This window comes from Pecten maximus, chromosome 16 (genome assembly GCF_902652985.1).
Source record: "Pecten maximus chromosome 16, xPecMax1.1, whole genome shotgun sequence".
In the NCBI taxonomy this organism is placed as follows: Eukaryota; Metazoa; Mollusca; class Bivalvia; order Pectinida; family Pectinidae; genus Pecten; species Pecten maximus.
Genome location: NC_047030.1, coordinates 22394861 through 22412273, shown reverse-complemented (window position 1 = coordinate 22412273; position 17413 = coordinate 22394861). Strand labels below are relative to the sequence as shown.

Below are 17413 nucleotides of genomic sequence, written 5' to 3'. Positions count from 1 at the left end.
AACGACAGTACAAATAAGTAAATTTTTCGAGGCAATCTGCACCTTTACCAAGACTAAGGTAGATACCAAATGATCACACATAGACACAGACAATAGGACAGTTGCACAAATATAGTGGGTATGAATAGCAATAACTATCGTTTTGTTGTAAAAATGACCCCCTCGGTCGATAATTATTTCGCCGAGGGCCTGTTATAATAAATTAAAAAAACAATATACATATATTACACCTGAAGAACTTGCTCTCAAAACATGTGAAAGCGCTTGTGCTTTTCTGGTTTGTGTTTTTTATTATTATTACTATATAATATATATAGAATATATATATAGCTACAAATATGTGCCGATTTTGAAAAATGATTTTTAACATGAAACAGACAATGCCTGAAAAGAGCGAAGATATATGACAATGTACAACATAAAATTATAGTAATAAACGTTTCGCTGTTTAATTACGAGAAAGTAATAATTACCGGTAACCTATGAACTTGAAATGAAGGTAATTAAAGTTTTGATCCTTACCTTTAAAGTCCGTAAAACAGTGGGTCTTTGAAAATCAACTCTTTTGGGTATCCATGCATGGTCCTATCGGTGTGTTGTTCGGTCATCTAGCGGCTTGGTTAGGTTCTCACTACATTCTTCCTTAACGTTTTGTAATACTCTATGAATACTGTTGATACAGGTATTTTGGCCATTGTACTATAACTCTCTAAGGTGTATATAGCAAATGTATTTACGTCAAACATAATATTAGGTTAATTATATTTTAACAATGAAGTATACATATATCACGTCACCATTATAACTATGGAGCCTAAAACACGTAGCTACAAATATGTGTAGGTTTTGAAAAAGTTTTTTATAAACTTTCATTTTTGAACAAACTTTATGTAACATTTTGTACAATTATTTCAGTGATCTAGTAGATTTTAAAATATTTTGAATATTGTGTACTTGTAATTTCATTGTACTGAACCACTTTTATCATTTACTAAAAATTGGTGAGCAATTTAATTTGTGAAGTTCCATTTTGAATTAATGAATATATCTGTTTCTGTACTCTTAAAGAATATTTGTCAAAAAGGTTACAATTAAATATTTTTCCTTAAAAACTGTCAACCTAATGTGTAATTAAAGAATATATAAACAGCCTTAAATTTGTTTTATCTTGTTTATCAATGATGCAATAAATTGAATAAGTCAAATTCTTGTTTAGCAGCTTTTAAAGCATAGACCAGTTTAGAGAAGGCCCTACATGTAAAGTAGATTCTCTACAGTAGGCTTAGCTTAAGAAGTTATATTACCTATAGTACTCTATATTGTGTCTATCTAGATGTACAATTATTTTGCAGAAAAAAGTAAACTTTACTGTAAATTATTTTACTTTATGAAAAGTAAAAGCATACTTTTCTCTTTATCTTGTTTTTAAAATATTATTTAAATGAGAGAAAAAATTGCAGTTCAAATACTTAATGTTGCTCTGGCAGTGATTAAACAGTTTCAATAATATCTTTTTTACCTAGATTTGTACATGTCTGAAATTCAAATTAGATTTTAAGTGCAAAATAAAAACTAATTTGTTAGGGGAGGAATAACCAGATCAACGAATCTTGGCTGTGTTGACGTGCGGCTTTGTTGATAGTTGAAGCAGATGACCCGTGAAATGTGACCTTTGATGACATGATCTTTGACAGCCGCTAACTATCGATTATTTTTGACATACCGATTCGACAACCGGGAATTGTCGGTACTTTCCGACAACAATGAAATACAATTGCGACATCTCGGTTGATTTCCGGAAATTTTCGGAAATATGCCGAATGTTCCTAGTTCCGTCCTCGAAACCATAACTCGAGCTATATTCTATTAACACGCTATAAGAGATATTTTTTTATAAAAATAATTAGTCAGCATTAGGAACACACCAACTGGATTGTACGTAACGTTTTATAGACTTTTTATGTTTCTGTAGACATCTGCACCGGGCTCCTTACTGTTTCCATTTCCGGCAGAAATTGTCCTGGGTTCACTCTCAATAGTTAATTAAGACACATTATATCGAAAACCGAAACACGCTATGACGCGATTTGTCTGGTATATAAGCTGCAAAACTGCCATGAAACGTGATCGATTGCAGACCAAACAGCATCAGTTACAAAGCTTAAATAGCAATAATTCAACTTACAATTAAAACAATTACTCAGACGTTGTCGAAAATGTCTCTGATACTGCCATGGACCATGGACCCATCAGCTAGGTCTAAACACAAAGTAAGTGTTGTAGGCCTAAAACACTCGTCTCTGAATCACAGAAATTGTTCAATACATAAGATAGTTAAGGTGTTACAAAATATCTGGAATGGTGCTTTTATATAGCAACCCGATACTTAATTGTCTGAACTTGGATTATGGGTTAGATATTACCGACTGAGCTAAAGCGAAATTCGCCTTAGCGCGAAGGTAAAAGGCGATATAAGGTAGAAGGCGACAATAACAGTATGTACAATATTGGCAATTAAAACCTGCCACACTACGCTCCCCTTTCAATAGGGAACAAGCAAAACTTTTGAAACATCCCCTGTGTAAAGAAAGTTGAGCCAGGGATAAAATTTCTGGCAGCCACTGATTTGCCAGTATATTATGAAGTTACAAAATAGATATGTAGCCTGATAGGTAACTATCAATAAGAAATGTTGATATAAATTTCGTACGTCCGATTGGATTTTTTTTTTCAAAAGTTCAGGTCATAATGATAAACAGGTAAACATTTAAGCGATCCTCGGGGAACTGGTCCGCAGCTCTACCGACTGAGCTAAAGGGAAATTCCCACTATTGTAAAATTATACGGCAGCTGTTTATCACAATGTACACTATTTACAATTGCAATCTGCCACACTACTCCCCCCTTTCATATGAAAGTCATAGGAGATTGAGAGTCTTCCTTGGAGATAAAGAATCTGGGTTGTGGTTGTCTTCAGGGTGAGCACTTTATGAAGGAGGGGGTAGTTTGAAAGTAGAGAGTATAAGGTCACCTCAGACTCAGACTAGGGGAATAGGGGTAGGATGAGGTCGAGCTCCAGCACGGATAGGGTATTTTTATTACTCCTTCTATTACTATGTATTGTGTGTTGACGAGTTATACATTAGGTGACAGAATATTGGCTTCTCACTGGCTACACACATGGGCACTATGAGGTGATAGTGCCCGCTCCCTCGGGCATTTTGACGAGTAATTGATATATTGTGACGTCACTATTACATTGCGTCAATTATGACGTTGTGCTAAAAAAGACGTCTAAATGGCGGACAGGCTCTCTTGTACTGGGTTGCAAAAAAGTCCGTTTTCTGTTGAAAGTACACTAGCTGGTTCTATGTTCGATGTTCGTCTAAAATCAAAGAGAACTAAAGATGCGACAATATGCAGTATGTAGTCTTCTAATACGTAATAATGACTTTTTTTAGGGTTATTACACGTTTCGATTTACGTTTTTACATCAAGATTTACGGTATAACGTGTTTTTTCGCGATTGAACGCGTTCCAATTTGCGTTATTCCGTGTTCATTTCCACAATAACGTTTTTTTCTTGTCATAACGTGTATCAATTACCTATATTTTATCTTATTGTTACTAATAGGGTTTCGGTACTAACTAGAAGTATAAAAGTGGGAGTCCTTAGCCACCTTCCTCCCCTATATAATCCTTACCACCCCCCTGGCAACTCCCTAGTGGCACACCTTTCGACAGGGGTACCGATTGCGTCAGGTCATCCGGTGCACTATCACGGGTTCAGGGTAAGTACACTCCCGCCTTTTTTCAGGGGGTACCGATGATGTCACGGGTTGTGGGGACATTGATGACGTATTTGGGTTTTTCCCGTCTATTTTGAGCGAGAGCCAACACTCGTCCACCCTTACAAATAGTACCTACTCTATCATGTACAATATATCTATTTACAATTAGATGAGAGCCATCTATCACCTATGCTATAGTACTTCTGCGGTCTGTGTATATGTACGATCATTCTCATAACAAGGGGTCTCGATATTACACCTTTCTAGGATATTCGCTCTCCTACAAATCGGTTACATCAGACGGGCGTATTCAGGAATTCAATTTCTTGGGCCAGTGAAGCCATCTCATATAGCATTGTTTGTTTCTACCTTTGCAATTAGTTTTCATAATGATCATCACCTTTCACATATCATCGTCCCGAACACCTTTTTTTCAGTAGCTCGGACTGGTAAAAGCTTCCTTTGATCTCATCTCTGGCATAGTCTTTGACTCTATACATTGGGAAGCTTCCGCGTAATATCTTTTGAGAAATTATGAATGTCTATCCCGTCCATATTTCTCGTCATATTCTCGGGAGAACAGGTTTCTCCAGTGAGACAACCTTACTTTATTTCCAACTTTGAGCTAGAAAGGGTTTAACGATCCTTCTTATTTTTTTTTTACAAGACTGGCTGTTTTTTTGGCTAATACATTCTCCATCAGATAGACGTCTCCTTATCTTTAGCTGCATCTACGGAGGTCATACTGATCGTCCGGTGATACGTTTGATTATTTGATTATAGCTGTCGGCAAAAGTTTGTTATTATTTTTAACATATTCGTAGTTTTTTCTTTGCGTGAAATACCTGTACAGTCTAGATTTTATGGTCTTGATGACACCCTCGGCAACAGCGGTTTTGGTTTCTTTTTTGGCATAGAAATGTTGTATGCCATATCCATCCAGGAGCGCATTCACCTCATCTAAATTCTTGGCCCTTATCGGCACGGATCCGACCGGGTTGTCTCCCCCTCGTATAAAATGAGTTGTTTTTTTTAAAAACCTGCTTTGTACCCGATTCCGTTCGCGATATAGTCAGAGTAAACTGTTATCTTTTTTAAACATTGGCTACTCGGGAACACATTTAAGCTTTGTGCGTTGATCCACGTTGATAGTACGTTTTATCACACATGTAAAAAGTTGTTTTGGGGGTTTTTTTTTGTTTTGCTTCGTGTAATATATTTTTCTTTGCCATTGTTCTTGTTTTACCTATCATTTTACACCAGATATACTGTATCTCCGTGAAGCGTCAGCACTTTTTCATTTACGAACAATTCTCTATCGCATTCATTTCTTGTGATTTGTGACTCAATTAATTGTTTTAAAGAAATTAATCTTGATAGATGTTTACCATTTCCGCAGGAGCTTTGTTCGCAATGGCACTTTGTATCGCCCGCATATTTCCCGAAGTGGAACCAAACAGTTTCTTCCTAAAGCCAAAGTGAAACATACCTTTTACGTTATAATAACAACTGTTACACCACCATGCAATATAATATCAACTGTTACACCGTCATACATTATAATGACGACTGTTACACCGCCATACTCTATTATTACGAGTATTGCACTGTCTTACACTATAAAAGCAACTGTACATGTTACATAGTCCTACTGTATAAAAAGACTATTACATCGTCATACTCGATCATAACTATTGTGGCACTGTAATGCACTATATAAACGACTAAAAAAATTTGAATGTCGTATGTCGTATGTAGCGCTACAAAGCATTCAAAATCTGAATGTTGAATGCCGTATGTCGAGCTGAACATCATTTAAAATCTAAATGTTGATTGTCGTATGTCGAGATCCCTCGTTAGCCAGTGAAAAGACACAAAATATTTTTTTTAATGTTGAATGTCGTATGTTGACATAACTTCACACCGATGAATGTTTGATATAAGCAGCGATGTATCCCGAATAAGCCACTAAAACTCTCTGTCAGAATTTTGGTTATTATGAGCCACTATAAATCTCTATCCGAATGTTATTTATAATAAGTCACTATAAATTACTATCCGGATGTTGGTTTTAATAAGCCGTTATGTATCATTATCCGAATATGTGTGCCAATATAAATATTTTCTAATCCACAAACGTGAATCAGACATACCTACACTGAACACAGCAAGGGTTAAACACTAATAACATGATCAGATAAAATTATGTTATTTTCAAAGACATACGTGTATTGCATAGCACTGCATGATACGCGCTCGCCTTTTGTCTTTAAACTAATATCTAATGACATATATCATTGATTACGTTACGCCAAGATTATATCTTATGGACACCAATGCAATCTGTCTAATTCGTAACGATTCTACTAAAGCTATATTTAAATATAGTGTGTTGGAATTGGGGCACAAGTAATACGAATATCAAATCGTCCCTGACTTTAGAGCATTATTTGATAATGTGATATATACACGGCCGTGTACCTTAGGGATAATAGCCTTTTCGTGGTGGCGAGTCATTGTGATCACAGACAATAGTACTGCACTTTACACTACAAGCTCACTTTATTATTACCTATAAGAACAAGCTGACTGAAACAAGGACATGTCTGATTAATAAATAGTTAACATTTATGATACAATATTTATCGGATGCTGTTTCATTCATAAATAACTTTATATCATTTGCAATAGTAGATGGACTGTAAAACTCGGCATGTTTCGCCATGAGTTTAGTTCATATTAAAGATCAAACCAGCCTAACGTTTGTTGTTATGGTCAGAAAGACTTCCTGATAACATCCACTTTTAAGCAATATGATGCTCACGCTCACAGCCCTATAGTATTATTTTTGCGCTACTCTTCAGGGATAGGATGTGACCGATGTACGCACTGAACGCATATCTTTGTCCTTTATAGCGGGATACTGGTTGTGGTTTAATGTGCCCTACAGGTGATATAATTGCTCATGATTTCTGTCTTTAACGCTCTCTAGAGTCGTGCATTGGTTGTTCTGTACCTCTTCTGAAGCTGATTGCATCAAAGCTGTCAATCAAACTAACTTTTTAGATGTCCCCCTCCCACCTGCATCCACTTCACAGATAACCATTTTCTGAAATCTGTCCGGAGCAAAATCCTCATGTTTACACAATGTGTGATTACTATAGTCATTTAATTTTTTGTTGTCCATGTCAGGCTATTTGATTGGATGGGAACAACCAGTGGCGTTCTCTATCCAGCGTTAGTAACAACTCAGACCAATGCGGATGGTACTTAAACCATTGTTTTCTTTGTATTGTTTTCTATTGTTGTCGGTATGACATTCTCGTCAATGTGAGATTATCCTTTTTAATGAATATCTATTTGGTTAATATCACACGGAGAGAAAAGCCCTGCTTTGTACCCGATTTTTTTTTATACATTGATGCTACTCAGGAACACATTTAAGCTGTGTGCGTTGATAAATTATGTTAATGCTACAGCACCGGGATCCACGTTGAGAGTACTTATTTTACTACTAGAGGAAATAATGAATGATGGCAGCAAGACAATAAGCGTTTGTAGTTATCATAGTAGCCTAGTAAAGTTGAATATAATCAGCAGTAACCAACAGAAGGCTGAAGTATCATTTCATTTTCCTTCGATTTTCATATCATCTAACCTCTGCTCCAGTTGATCGGATATTAGATCCAGAAACCCATTTTTTACTTTCTTTCTTTTTTTTTTTCTTACTACCCCACATGATATATATTCGTTTACATAGTTTCTTTTTTAAAATAATTTTAAACAATTATTACATTCTTTCCATTTTTTCCCCCAGTGGTTCATTCTTTCTTCGTTTAAGTAATTGATTTTCTGCTCATTCACACTTGTAGAGTTTCAAGAAAGCGGGTAACATTATTTTTACCACGGTAATGGTAAAGTTAATCTCATCTATAGCCTCCATACCCTAATACATTTTTGTTTATATATACAGTAGATGAACAAATGAAGGTAAATTTGGTGAAATGATTTGATGGGGGGAAAGTTCGCTGGTCTATGAAGGGGACGGATGTAATTTCACAACCATGGTGGCATAAACCGTCGTAATGGTTCTCCCACATATCAATGATTGTAAAAAGAAACGCACATTTGTAAGTAGCACATTATCACTTACTTCAGCTAGCTAAGGGTCTCTCACTTATTTGGCTCTGAAGCCAACCGACGTTACCCGACGCCTGTCACAGGTTTCTCGCCGTGTTATCCTCTAACATCGTTGGAGTACCTATCAATAAGAATTTTATAGTGATAGGTATACCAACATGAAAAATACTACGTCTTAAATCCTTCAGCGCTGCAAATAGTTAGGCTGAAAAGGCTATAATTACACGATACATGGATATTCCAACAGATGATAACACTGCGATTGAGAAACGTCAGTTGGCGTCAGAACAACTAAAATATCCAGAGACCTTTAGCTACCGGAAGTAGATGTATTGATACAACTAAGTACAGAATAATTGATATTATTTTATAATTACGACTAATAGATCTTGTATACTGCTAATTCACAGCAGCATGGCCGTCTTTAAGCGATTCACATTTATAATCATCCGCGTTTATTTGGCCTTTAGCGACCAGAAAATATATTTCTCTACTCCCAGGGGATTTTACAGCCGGAGCTGCCATACAGGGCTAACAGCTTGCACGCGACATTCTTTCTCGCACGCAAAATACATTTCATTCACAGGGGCAATGTGCACTCTGTAGGCTTATATTGCCACAATCTAAATTAAAATATTTTTTAACTTAACAGTGCCAAGTTCCTTTGCCTGGGCCTTTATTTTCCAATTTTTGTCATATCGTTTTGTGAAATAAATAGAAATGACAAGTTGTAATATAGCATTTTAATCTATTTCTTTCAATAAATAATGTATTGCATGACAGTCATGTCAAAACTTCGACACGTGGTCCAGTAATGGTCCGAACATGTACAAACAGATAACAGGTAGTATAATATATTCACAATGGGAAAGAAAATCTTAAGGATTTCCAATAGTTTACATAACTGTTTCACACTACAATGTTACAGGCAGTATATATATATAGTAAGTCATGTACATAATATACAAAGCAAACTTTATTTCTTAAACGTCGCTTTGGTGAGAATTTAAGAACAAACACTCATGGCAACGACTAACCATAACATGTTTCACTCTCGTATACAAAATCTCAACTGCTGTTCTGATCACGTGGTACTTACATAAAAAATCTAGATAGCCTCACCCACTCTCAGACATAAGCCTTAAGAAAATTAATTGAGAGAGTTGCAGTTCTCTAGGCATTAACTGAGAGTTGCAGTTCTCTAGGCATTAACTACTTGTCTGTGAAAATTGTGAATTCTTTCAAAAATACTTCTAAAAGTTATGGTGAAGATTAAGACTAATTTCACTGATTTTCAAAAGAATAACCAAAAATGCATAGCACTTTTTTTTTTCTTCTTCTTTTTTTTTTTCTCAAAACGATGACATAATATTGGTTGAAAATTGTTCTCAATTGATCAAAATTTCTTGAAAGATTCTGATTTTTTTTTCTTCTTCTTTTGACAGTCTATGTAAACTTTTGACAGATCATATACATTCTTGCAATGAATTCTAAAATGAACATTGTAATATTCAACATTGAAATAAATCTACTGAATTTTAAAACAATTTGTCTGAAAAATCTCAAATAACGTATAGATGGCAGTGTTTATATTGTGAGGTTCTTAAAGTCATGTAATATTGCATTAAAACAGTTTAATAAATACATTATCAGATGTTAAAGATGTTTGGCGGCTTCAGTGATAATCAGAAATATTGGGTTGATAAAACCTGGTTTAACCTCATGCACAGTCAACAATGGGGTTCATCGGGGAGTTATCCCTCTTGACGTCACTAGGGGGCGCCCGTGTTTTAGTTGGTATAACGTAAACGTAAACAATATGGCGTATGACGGCTGGAAAGTTGAGCGGCTGAAGTTGGAATTAGCGAAGCGTGGTGCAGTATTGCGGGGGAGGAAAGCAGATTTGATTGAAAGGTAAACTTTGATATTTTGTGTATATGAATATCTTTCATCATGGTAGGTTTACTCATAAAAAGTGGAATAGGAAGTCAAATGCGAAGAACGAGCTGTCAACATGACAGTGAAACAACTTGACATGTGATGTCGAGACCCGATCACAATAAAATCGTTAGATGGTTCTCATAACACGAATAAATACAGTCTATCCACTTTTAGGTTAATTGACGTCGAAATGATTGTATGTATACCTATAAATTAATAATGGGCAAATAATTTTGTGCGGCGATAAGAATATTGCGTAGGCCTGTGAGATCCTATCAGGGCACCGATCGCGAGTAGGCACCAAGTATAACTACTTGTTGACAAATTACAATTCACCGAGTTGTCTATTGCAAATTATACTTAGAATATGTTTTCTGGAAAACTATGCTGTCATATGAAATGTAATAATTGTAAGTTTCAAGTGTATTGTTGCATATTATTTTCAGGTTAGAGGCATACGACAGGAACCACAACTTCAGGGACAATGTTGCGTTTTTACCAAGACCTCCTGCGTTGCCTAATTGGCCAGTAGGGATATTCGGGTTTCGGCAGTTGACACTTGACCACAAAAATCAATTGCCAACTCTTGGAATGGCACAGGTAGAAGGTATATTGCACATTTTATTTAATTATATTAAACATTGCTCGTCATATTTTTACATACATTGGTGTGTGATTTACATTGAGAAGCCTGCATATTCAGTGTATATAAAAATATTTATCCTTTGAATACATTCTGTATGATTATAACATTGATACAGTATTGAGTAACACAGTGATTCAGTAACAAACACATGGCTTAATCTTTACAGGACATAATATGTAAACATATGTAAAACTGTTGCAACAATTGAATTAAATTGGATGAAACTAACATTTTATTTATCATCATCACTGAGTTTTAATCATCATTTACATTTTAATATAATTTTGTTTGTACATAATCCTAACCTATGAATTATATAAACTTTTTTGTAGGTTATTTTCTGTATAGAATGGCAGCAGACAACCAATGCCAGTCAGACATTCAGGCTATTTCCAAAGGGAGCTTGCTAATGGAATCAGGAAGGGTTGAGGCATGCAGCTTCAAAGCAAATGGACATGATGTGTTTCTGACCGGAACAGTTGCAGCGGCAATGAAGAAAAAAGTAAGCTTACACAATTGCAATACACCAGAAAAAAAATCACATGATTTTAACTCTTGAAACAATGCTTCATGACTTAAGATTTGCAACACTGTAATTTCGTTCAATGTGGTATGGTTTTTACAGATTTCTTACAACTACAAGATTAGACTTGGGGCAAATGGTGAAATAATAAATACTGATTGTGAATGTCCAGCTGGCAAAGGTCCGTGTGGGACATGCAAGCATATCGCAGCTATTCTCCTTGTGCTTATCAAGTTTATTGAAACTGGTAGGCTTGCTATTCGGGGAAGTTGTACAGACCATCTACAAACTTTTCACAAACCGAAGAAGAATTATCAAGGCAATAACAAAAGAAGTGTTCGTTCAATTTGCTTGTGTTTTTTAACCAATCAATAAACCAGTGGCAGATAGTCATTTCTGAAATATGGCTCCATTTTATATTGCTGAATGTCCATTTACAAAGTTGAAGCTTTCAAAGAAACTCATAGTTTTATAAATCTGCCTTAGGTTAATTGAAAATGTTCAGTTCCTTTTCAGAACGTTATACTGATATGGTAACATGTTACTAAAGTCAATGGCCACACCCACAAAACTTTTTGTTGTTGTTGTTAGTAAATTGTTTCTGTTTTTCATTATTATGCTGTTTTTTTCATGGATCCAAAACATACTGTCATAAGAAATGATATATAGTGATAAGTTAATGATTTACATCATAATAACCATGTAATAAGCATTTACTTAAAAATAAAGTAAACCATATCAGCTACTTTTGATAACTTTTTTATTTTAGTTTAGTATATTCATTTCAGTATGATGGCTATAATTAACAGAATATACAACCTCAATTTAGGGGAATTTTACATATCTCTGAACGAATATATAATACATAAGTTCACTACATTACAACAGACCATGTAGGTCAATATAACACAACTCTCAACTCACTATTTATATATCTTTTTTTTTTTAAACATTTGTATAATTATTCGCTGTATGTTACTGTATTCAATATTGAACTTCACCAATGAAAACTTAAAAGTAACTAACATTAATCAGTTTTGGCTGTCACAGGTTCACCAGTAAAGGCTGAAGATATTGAATCCAACTTCGACATTAACATGGATGATCCAAGACCTGAGAGGTTCAGAGGCAATAATGGATACAACTCATTTGTAAGGAGCCAAGTGATCAACTATTGTGCAGTATCATCCAAGGACCTTGCATTTAGGTAAAATGATAAACACTTAATCATAGAAGTGCATTATTGTAATTAGATCTATTAACATTGGTAAAAATATTACATCTTTAATTCATTTTAGCAGCCATAAATTACCACTATTATAAGTTATCTAGTATCATTATACAATGATGTCAAAAGTTCTACAAAACTTTATCCATTCTATATCCAGACTAATACTTGATAGCAAAATTATAGACAATGCAACACCTTGTACTATGAAATTACTAAATAATATATAGTTGGAAATGAATGCATACATACAATAACATTCAGTAATTTTGAAACAGATATCTTATGCCGAAGGCAAATATACAAGTGGCAGCAAGAGACCATGACTACACTACACTACCAATGACAGAACATTGGGTTGATACTGGAACTAAGGTATGGTTATCAAAAATCAAAGAAATATGTTATATAATGTTTGATTTCCTAATGAGACATACATGATTGTCAAAGACTTATACTTAAAACCATTTTCTGCCACTTCCCTTCCAAAATATAAATACTGATAACTTGATGAGGGATATTGCAGAAACTGTACTTTTAAAGAAAATAATTTCAGTGAATGGGATCATAAAAGTAATACAGAGAGAGTGATTATACCAATGGGTTATTCACAAAGTTTATTATTAGTGAAGTTGTCGAATTCTTCAAAAGAAAAGAAATTGGGTTCAGTATGAGGTTCAAGTAACTCAGATAACCAATGTTTGGTACATTAATTAAATCCTAACAATAAAAATATGTTTCTGTTTTCTATAGGTGTCATCTATGGAAGAAGTCCTGGAGATTGAAGAAACTACAAAGAAGCAAAGTGTGTGCAAGAAATGGCACCAGGAGAGAAGATGGCGTTTGACATCTTCCAGATTTGGCGAGATTTGTAAGGCAACAGACCGTAGAAATAAGGAAAAACTGTGCCAGTCTATCTTCAGGCCAGCCAGACTCACTTCACCAGCCATCATCCATGGACAAACTTTTGAGAGGGCTGCTATTAAAAAATTTGAAGAAATTAATGGTATAACAGTCAACTTGTGTGGTTTGAGAGTGGACATTGATAACAACTTCCTTGCTGCCTCACCAGATGGCATAACAAGTCAGGGTGACATTGTAGAGATCAAGTGTCCATATAAAGGTAGAAATAATGCAATTTCTGTAAATAGCAACTTTCCTTTTTTAGGAAAAGATGAAAATGGAGACATGCATCTTAAGCAAAATCACAATTATTTTTATCAAATTCAAGGGCAACTCAACATTTGTAAGAAACAGAGGTGCTTTTTTGTAGTCTATACTTTTAAAGATATTTTTGTAGAGGAAATTTATGTTGACAATTCTTTTTGGTCAGGTAGTATGCTGCCAAAATTAGAGTTATTTTACCAGAAATACTACAGAAAATTTGTTGCAGGGAAAATGTAGTTTTGCAATCTTTAAGTTATATATGCCATAATTCACATAATGGCAAACCCAGAAGTATTTTTATGTTACAAATACCCTGTACAATGTTGTTTTAAAGTCATTACAGATGCTTTACAAGAATCATTTTTCAAATACTTTTTTCTTGGAATGGCTAGCCTGTTATATTCCTGGAACAAGAAAGATGATGAAAGGTTAAGATTTTGAAAGTCAACTTATTTAACTTACTATGGATTGTCTGAAGTTCTGAATAACAAAACATATATACAATATTCTAGATCCAAGAGCAACCTTTGAATGTGAAAGATTTGAATTCAATATTTTAAAGGTTTTAGCTAAGCCAATCACACGTTCAACATGAATTCTTTTGGAAGCAATGCGCCGATCTCTTACTACATCTTCTGCATCTAACTGACTTTTGCCCTTCAGCATAGTTGGTGTGTTTACTTTAACATCACGTGATGCAAACAGATCTTGCACCATGATTCCTCTGTCTGCCATGATACTATCACCTGAATCAAACATTGAACGATCATGTAAAAGACGAGAGCGCTCAATAATCTGACGGTCACTTGCAGAGCCTCCATAGGCATCAGATATGTAGGAAATAGCACCTTTTGGTGTGCACCCAACCATAGTCTTAAGAGTGTTTTTGTTTTTGTATGAGGAGAATGTAGCGCTCTGGGCATTGACATTGCGTGGCTTATGAATCGGAATTTCAGTTGCATCCAAAATAACTCTTGTATTGCTAAATTGGGAAAAGTTCTCTGGCATGTGTTCATCCACAATATCTCGTGAGGGCCAAATATCAAGTTCTTTCAATTGAAAATATAGAAAGTTTATCCAAACATTTAGCAGAGTTGAAACAGTGGTTTCACTGATATGAAAGAGATGACCAAGTTCAATGTTTTCTGTTGCTCTGCGTAACTTCATAAGTGTTAAAAATAACTGATTTTCTGGTGACAAGACAGAGGATTTGAACTGCAAATCATGTGCAGCTGGACCAAGTATATTAAAAAACAGCATGAAATGGTCGTAGTCATCGAAACCTGTATAGTATTTGAGCATCTTGGGACAGCTGCGATAATTTTCGATGGAATATCCTTGTCTTCCCCCTTGAATCTCGCACTGAACAGACATATCACTGAATGATTGACATTGATCATTTTCAACATGTTGAGTATTTATCATTATCTCAGGTTCACTTTCTATGATAACACTGTCTCCTACACTAGGGGTGGGCACTACATCACTAGGAGTTACTATGTCTTCTCGTCTCTTTTGACGTTCACTACGTGCTTTAGCAGAAGGACTGGCAGTATTTCTAGATGAGAGTAAGAATACTGAAGGGACAGCATTAGGTTTTAATCTTTTGCGTTCTCCTGAAATAAAACACCAAGTAAGGATAAGGTCTTTGATGAGAAAAAAACACTCGCAGTATTTTACTTTTGGGTGTTGCTAGATGTAAATTACACTTTGACCATAATTATATTGAACCCTTCAGATTTCATAAATGGTGAAATATCTATCTGGTGTATACCAGGTAAATGCATTATATTGTTCCTAATGTTCAGTTTGATATATTTATGTTATTGCTATCCCATGAAGTGATAATATTGTGTTAACTACATGTTCATGATGTTGTATCTTTAGTAATGTCTATATACATGTACATAAAATATAGATCAGTTAAACTGAATTATATTAACATGATCTGGTCATTTATTGGTGTCTTTATACATGCAATATAATAAAATGATATTAGGTTGGAAATGGAGTAAGTGTATTTTTTTCATTAACAGATTGGAAAACGCTTATGTGAATTAATGTTATGAGTGAAATGTTGTCATTATAACAGAAAAAACGGTGAGTTTCGTTTTCTAACATCTATTTCAGCTAAAACAAAATACATGTAGGTGTGTGATCACACTGCTGTATCCAGATAAGAAACTTCACGCAATTATGATTATGTATATAATAATTAACTGAACCGGAAGCGGGTAACATTTCGTGACAAGTCCCAACTTACAAGACAAAGGTAGGTTATATTACATGTATGCTGACACACGACATTTCATTCGGCATAATCATAACAAGTCAATCTTATCAATGAACGTTTTAATGTTCCTTTATAAAAGTTCGTCTTTCCTCTGAAGAAGGCCGTATACAGCGATAATATCGATATATCCTTACCGAGTAGAGTCTGTTGAACGTAGTCAGAGTCCAAGAAGTGTTCCGAACAGACCTTGGAATGTTTGCCTGGTTCCCATAAACCTTTAGTCTTTTCGTCGACACGACGAATAGCAACTCGCCATAACTTTTTAAGGTTTGGATCAGAAGGGAATGTATGTCCGCTTCCATCAGATTTACAACCGGGAACGCAACAATAATATGGCATATTTTACAAACGCTACGTAAAAGTTACACCAGCTTGACCTTTGTAAAAGTGTATTGGAACTCTTCAGTCTTTCGAGAACATACCAACTAGAGCACAAACGCCATCTGGCGGCAAAAAATGCAGCCGATGAACCCCATTGTATATTGCTATATTCTATTATCAAATTACCTTTAAACATTCTTATGTTCAATACTTCTCCTCATAATACCTAACAGCTAACAGAAGAATATGTTTTCACTCCTGTGACAAGAACAAGTTATGATACCACCATAAAAGGCAGTATAGCACCACAAATGGTCAGTGTTTATTATAGGGGCCATGTACTGTGGCTGAGTAGTTAAGGTGTCCTGACACCAGCTCTCCACCTCTGGGTCGCGAGTTCAAAACCCACATGGGGAAATTGCCTGGTACTGACTGTAGGCTGGTGGTTTTTCTCCGGGCACTCCGGCTTTCCTCCACCTCAAAAACCTGGCACATCCTTAAATGAACCTGGCTGTTAATAGGACATTAAACAAAATAAACCAAATAAACCAAAAGGTTTTATAATACACACATGTAATTTAGAATAATGAGGTACAGTTTCACAAAGTATCACAAATGATGGTTATTCAAGCAATCTGATTTATGATTAACAAACGAATTATATCTCACAATACTGGACACAGTCTTCAAATTAACATAATATACATTGTATCAATTCAATATATATGGCAATATATACCACATTACAACATTTTATCTATCTGGCCGATAATACCTTGTTTGTCCTTTGGTACCTCCGTCTATCCAAACTGTGGATACAACCACTCTACAAAAATAATGATGGCTGTCTTTGCTGATTAGAAATGAAAACATTCATACAGAAACATAATTATTTAGTCAGAAATCCATTTATCACAGAAATAACTCGGTACCATACACCCTTAATATAAAATCTGCTATAAACATGTGTTTGATAACACTTAATAGACCTGTGATTGCTTGCTGGTTTCCATTTTCAATAGTGACATAGATCAACTTTGTAGAGACATATTTTGTAGAGGCAATTACAACAGAAGATATGCTTTCTGTCAGACAAAATCATAACTTTCATTTCTACATCAAAATTTAGTTATGTAATTAACAGCATCTTACAACTGCTACCTACCTATTATCTTCATGAGATTTATTATAAAACTTGTCTTTTTTTCATATGATTGCAAGACTCATTTGTGGAGGTGCTGGGTTCCTATAGTATATGTGAAACTGCTATTGACTGAAGCGATAGAATCCAATCAGTGTAAAGTTTGGTTTTATAGGCAAACATATAAGATAGAAAACCATGAGCTATTCTATAGCAGAGCTT

General features: G+C 35.0%; 2 protein-coding genes across 6 annotated transcripts; one reads left to right on the top strand and one right to left on the bottom strand.

Moving 5' to 3' along the window:
• The first annotated feature begins 9662 nt into the window (after nt 1–9662).
• LOC117345032 lies at nt 9663–14690 on the top strand. 5 transcript variants are annotated; one of them, XM_033907960.1, is made up of 6 exons: nt 9663–9845; nt 10319–10472; nt 10867–11020; nt 12092–12248; nt 12548–12644; nt 13023–14690. In XM_033907960.1, the coding sequence occupies exons 4-6, from the start codon at nt 12139–12141 to the stop codon at nt 13671–13673; spliced, it is 858 nt and encodes a 285-aa protein (XP_033763851.1). In that variant the 5' UTR covers nt 9663–9845; nt 10319–10472; nt 10867–11020; nt 12092–12138; the 3' UTR covers nt 13674–14690. The 5 variants fall into 5 exon arrangements, with proteins under 5 accessions (XP_033763851.1, XP_033763850.1, XP_033763848.1 ...); XM_033907959.1 differs by having other exon boundaries at nt 10851–11020; XM_033907957.1 differs by having other exon boundaries at nt 10319–10479; nt 10851–11020.
• Nucleotides 13833–16068, bottom strand: LOC117344701. The gene is made up of 3 exons (XM_033907529.1): nt 15864–16068; nt 14021–15052; nt 13833–13840 (listed from the first exon to the last, which is right to left on the bottom strand). The coding sequence occupies exons 1-3, from the start codon at nt 16066–16068 to the stop codon at nt 13833–13835; spliced, it is 1245 nt and encodes a 414-aa protein (XP_033763420.1).
• Between the last annotated feature and the right edge of the window lie 1345 nt (nt 16069–17413).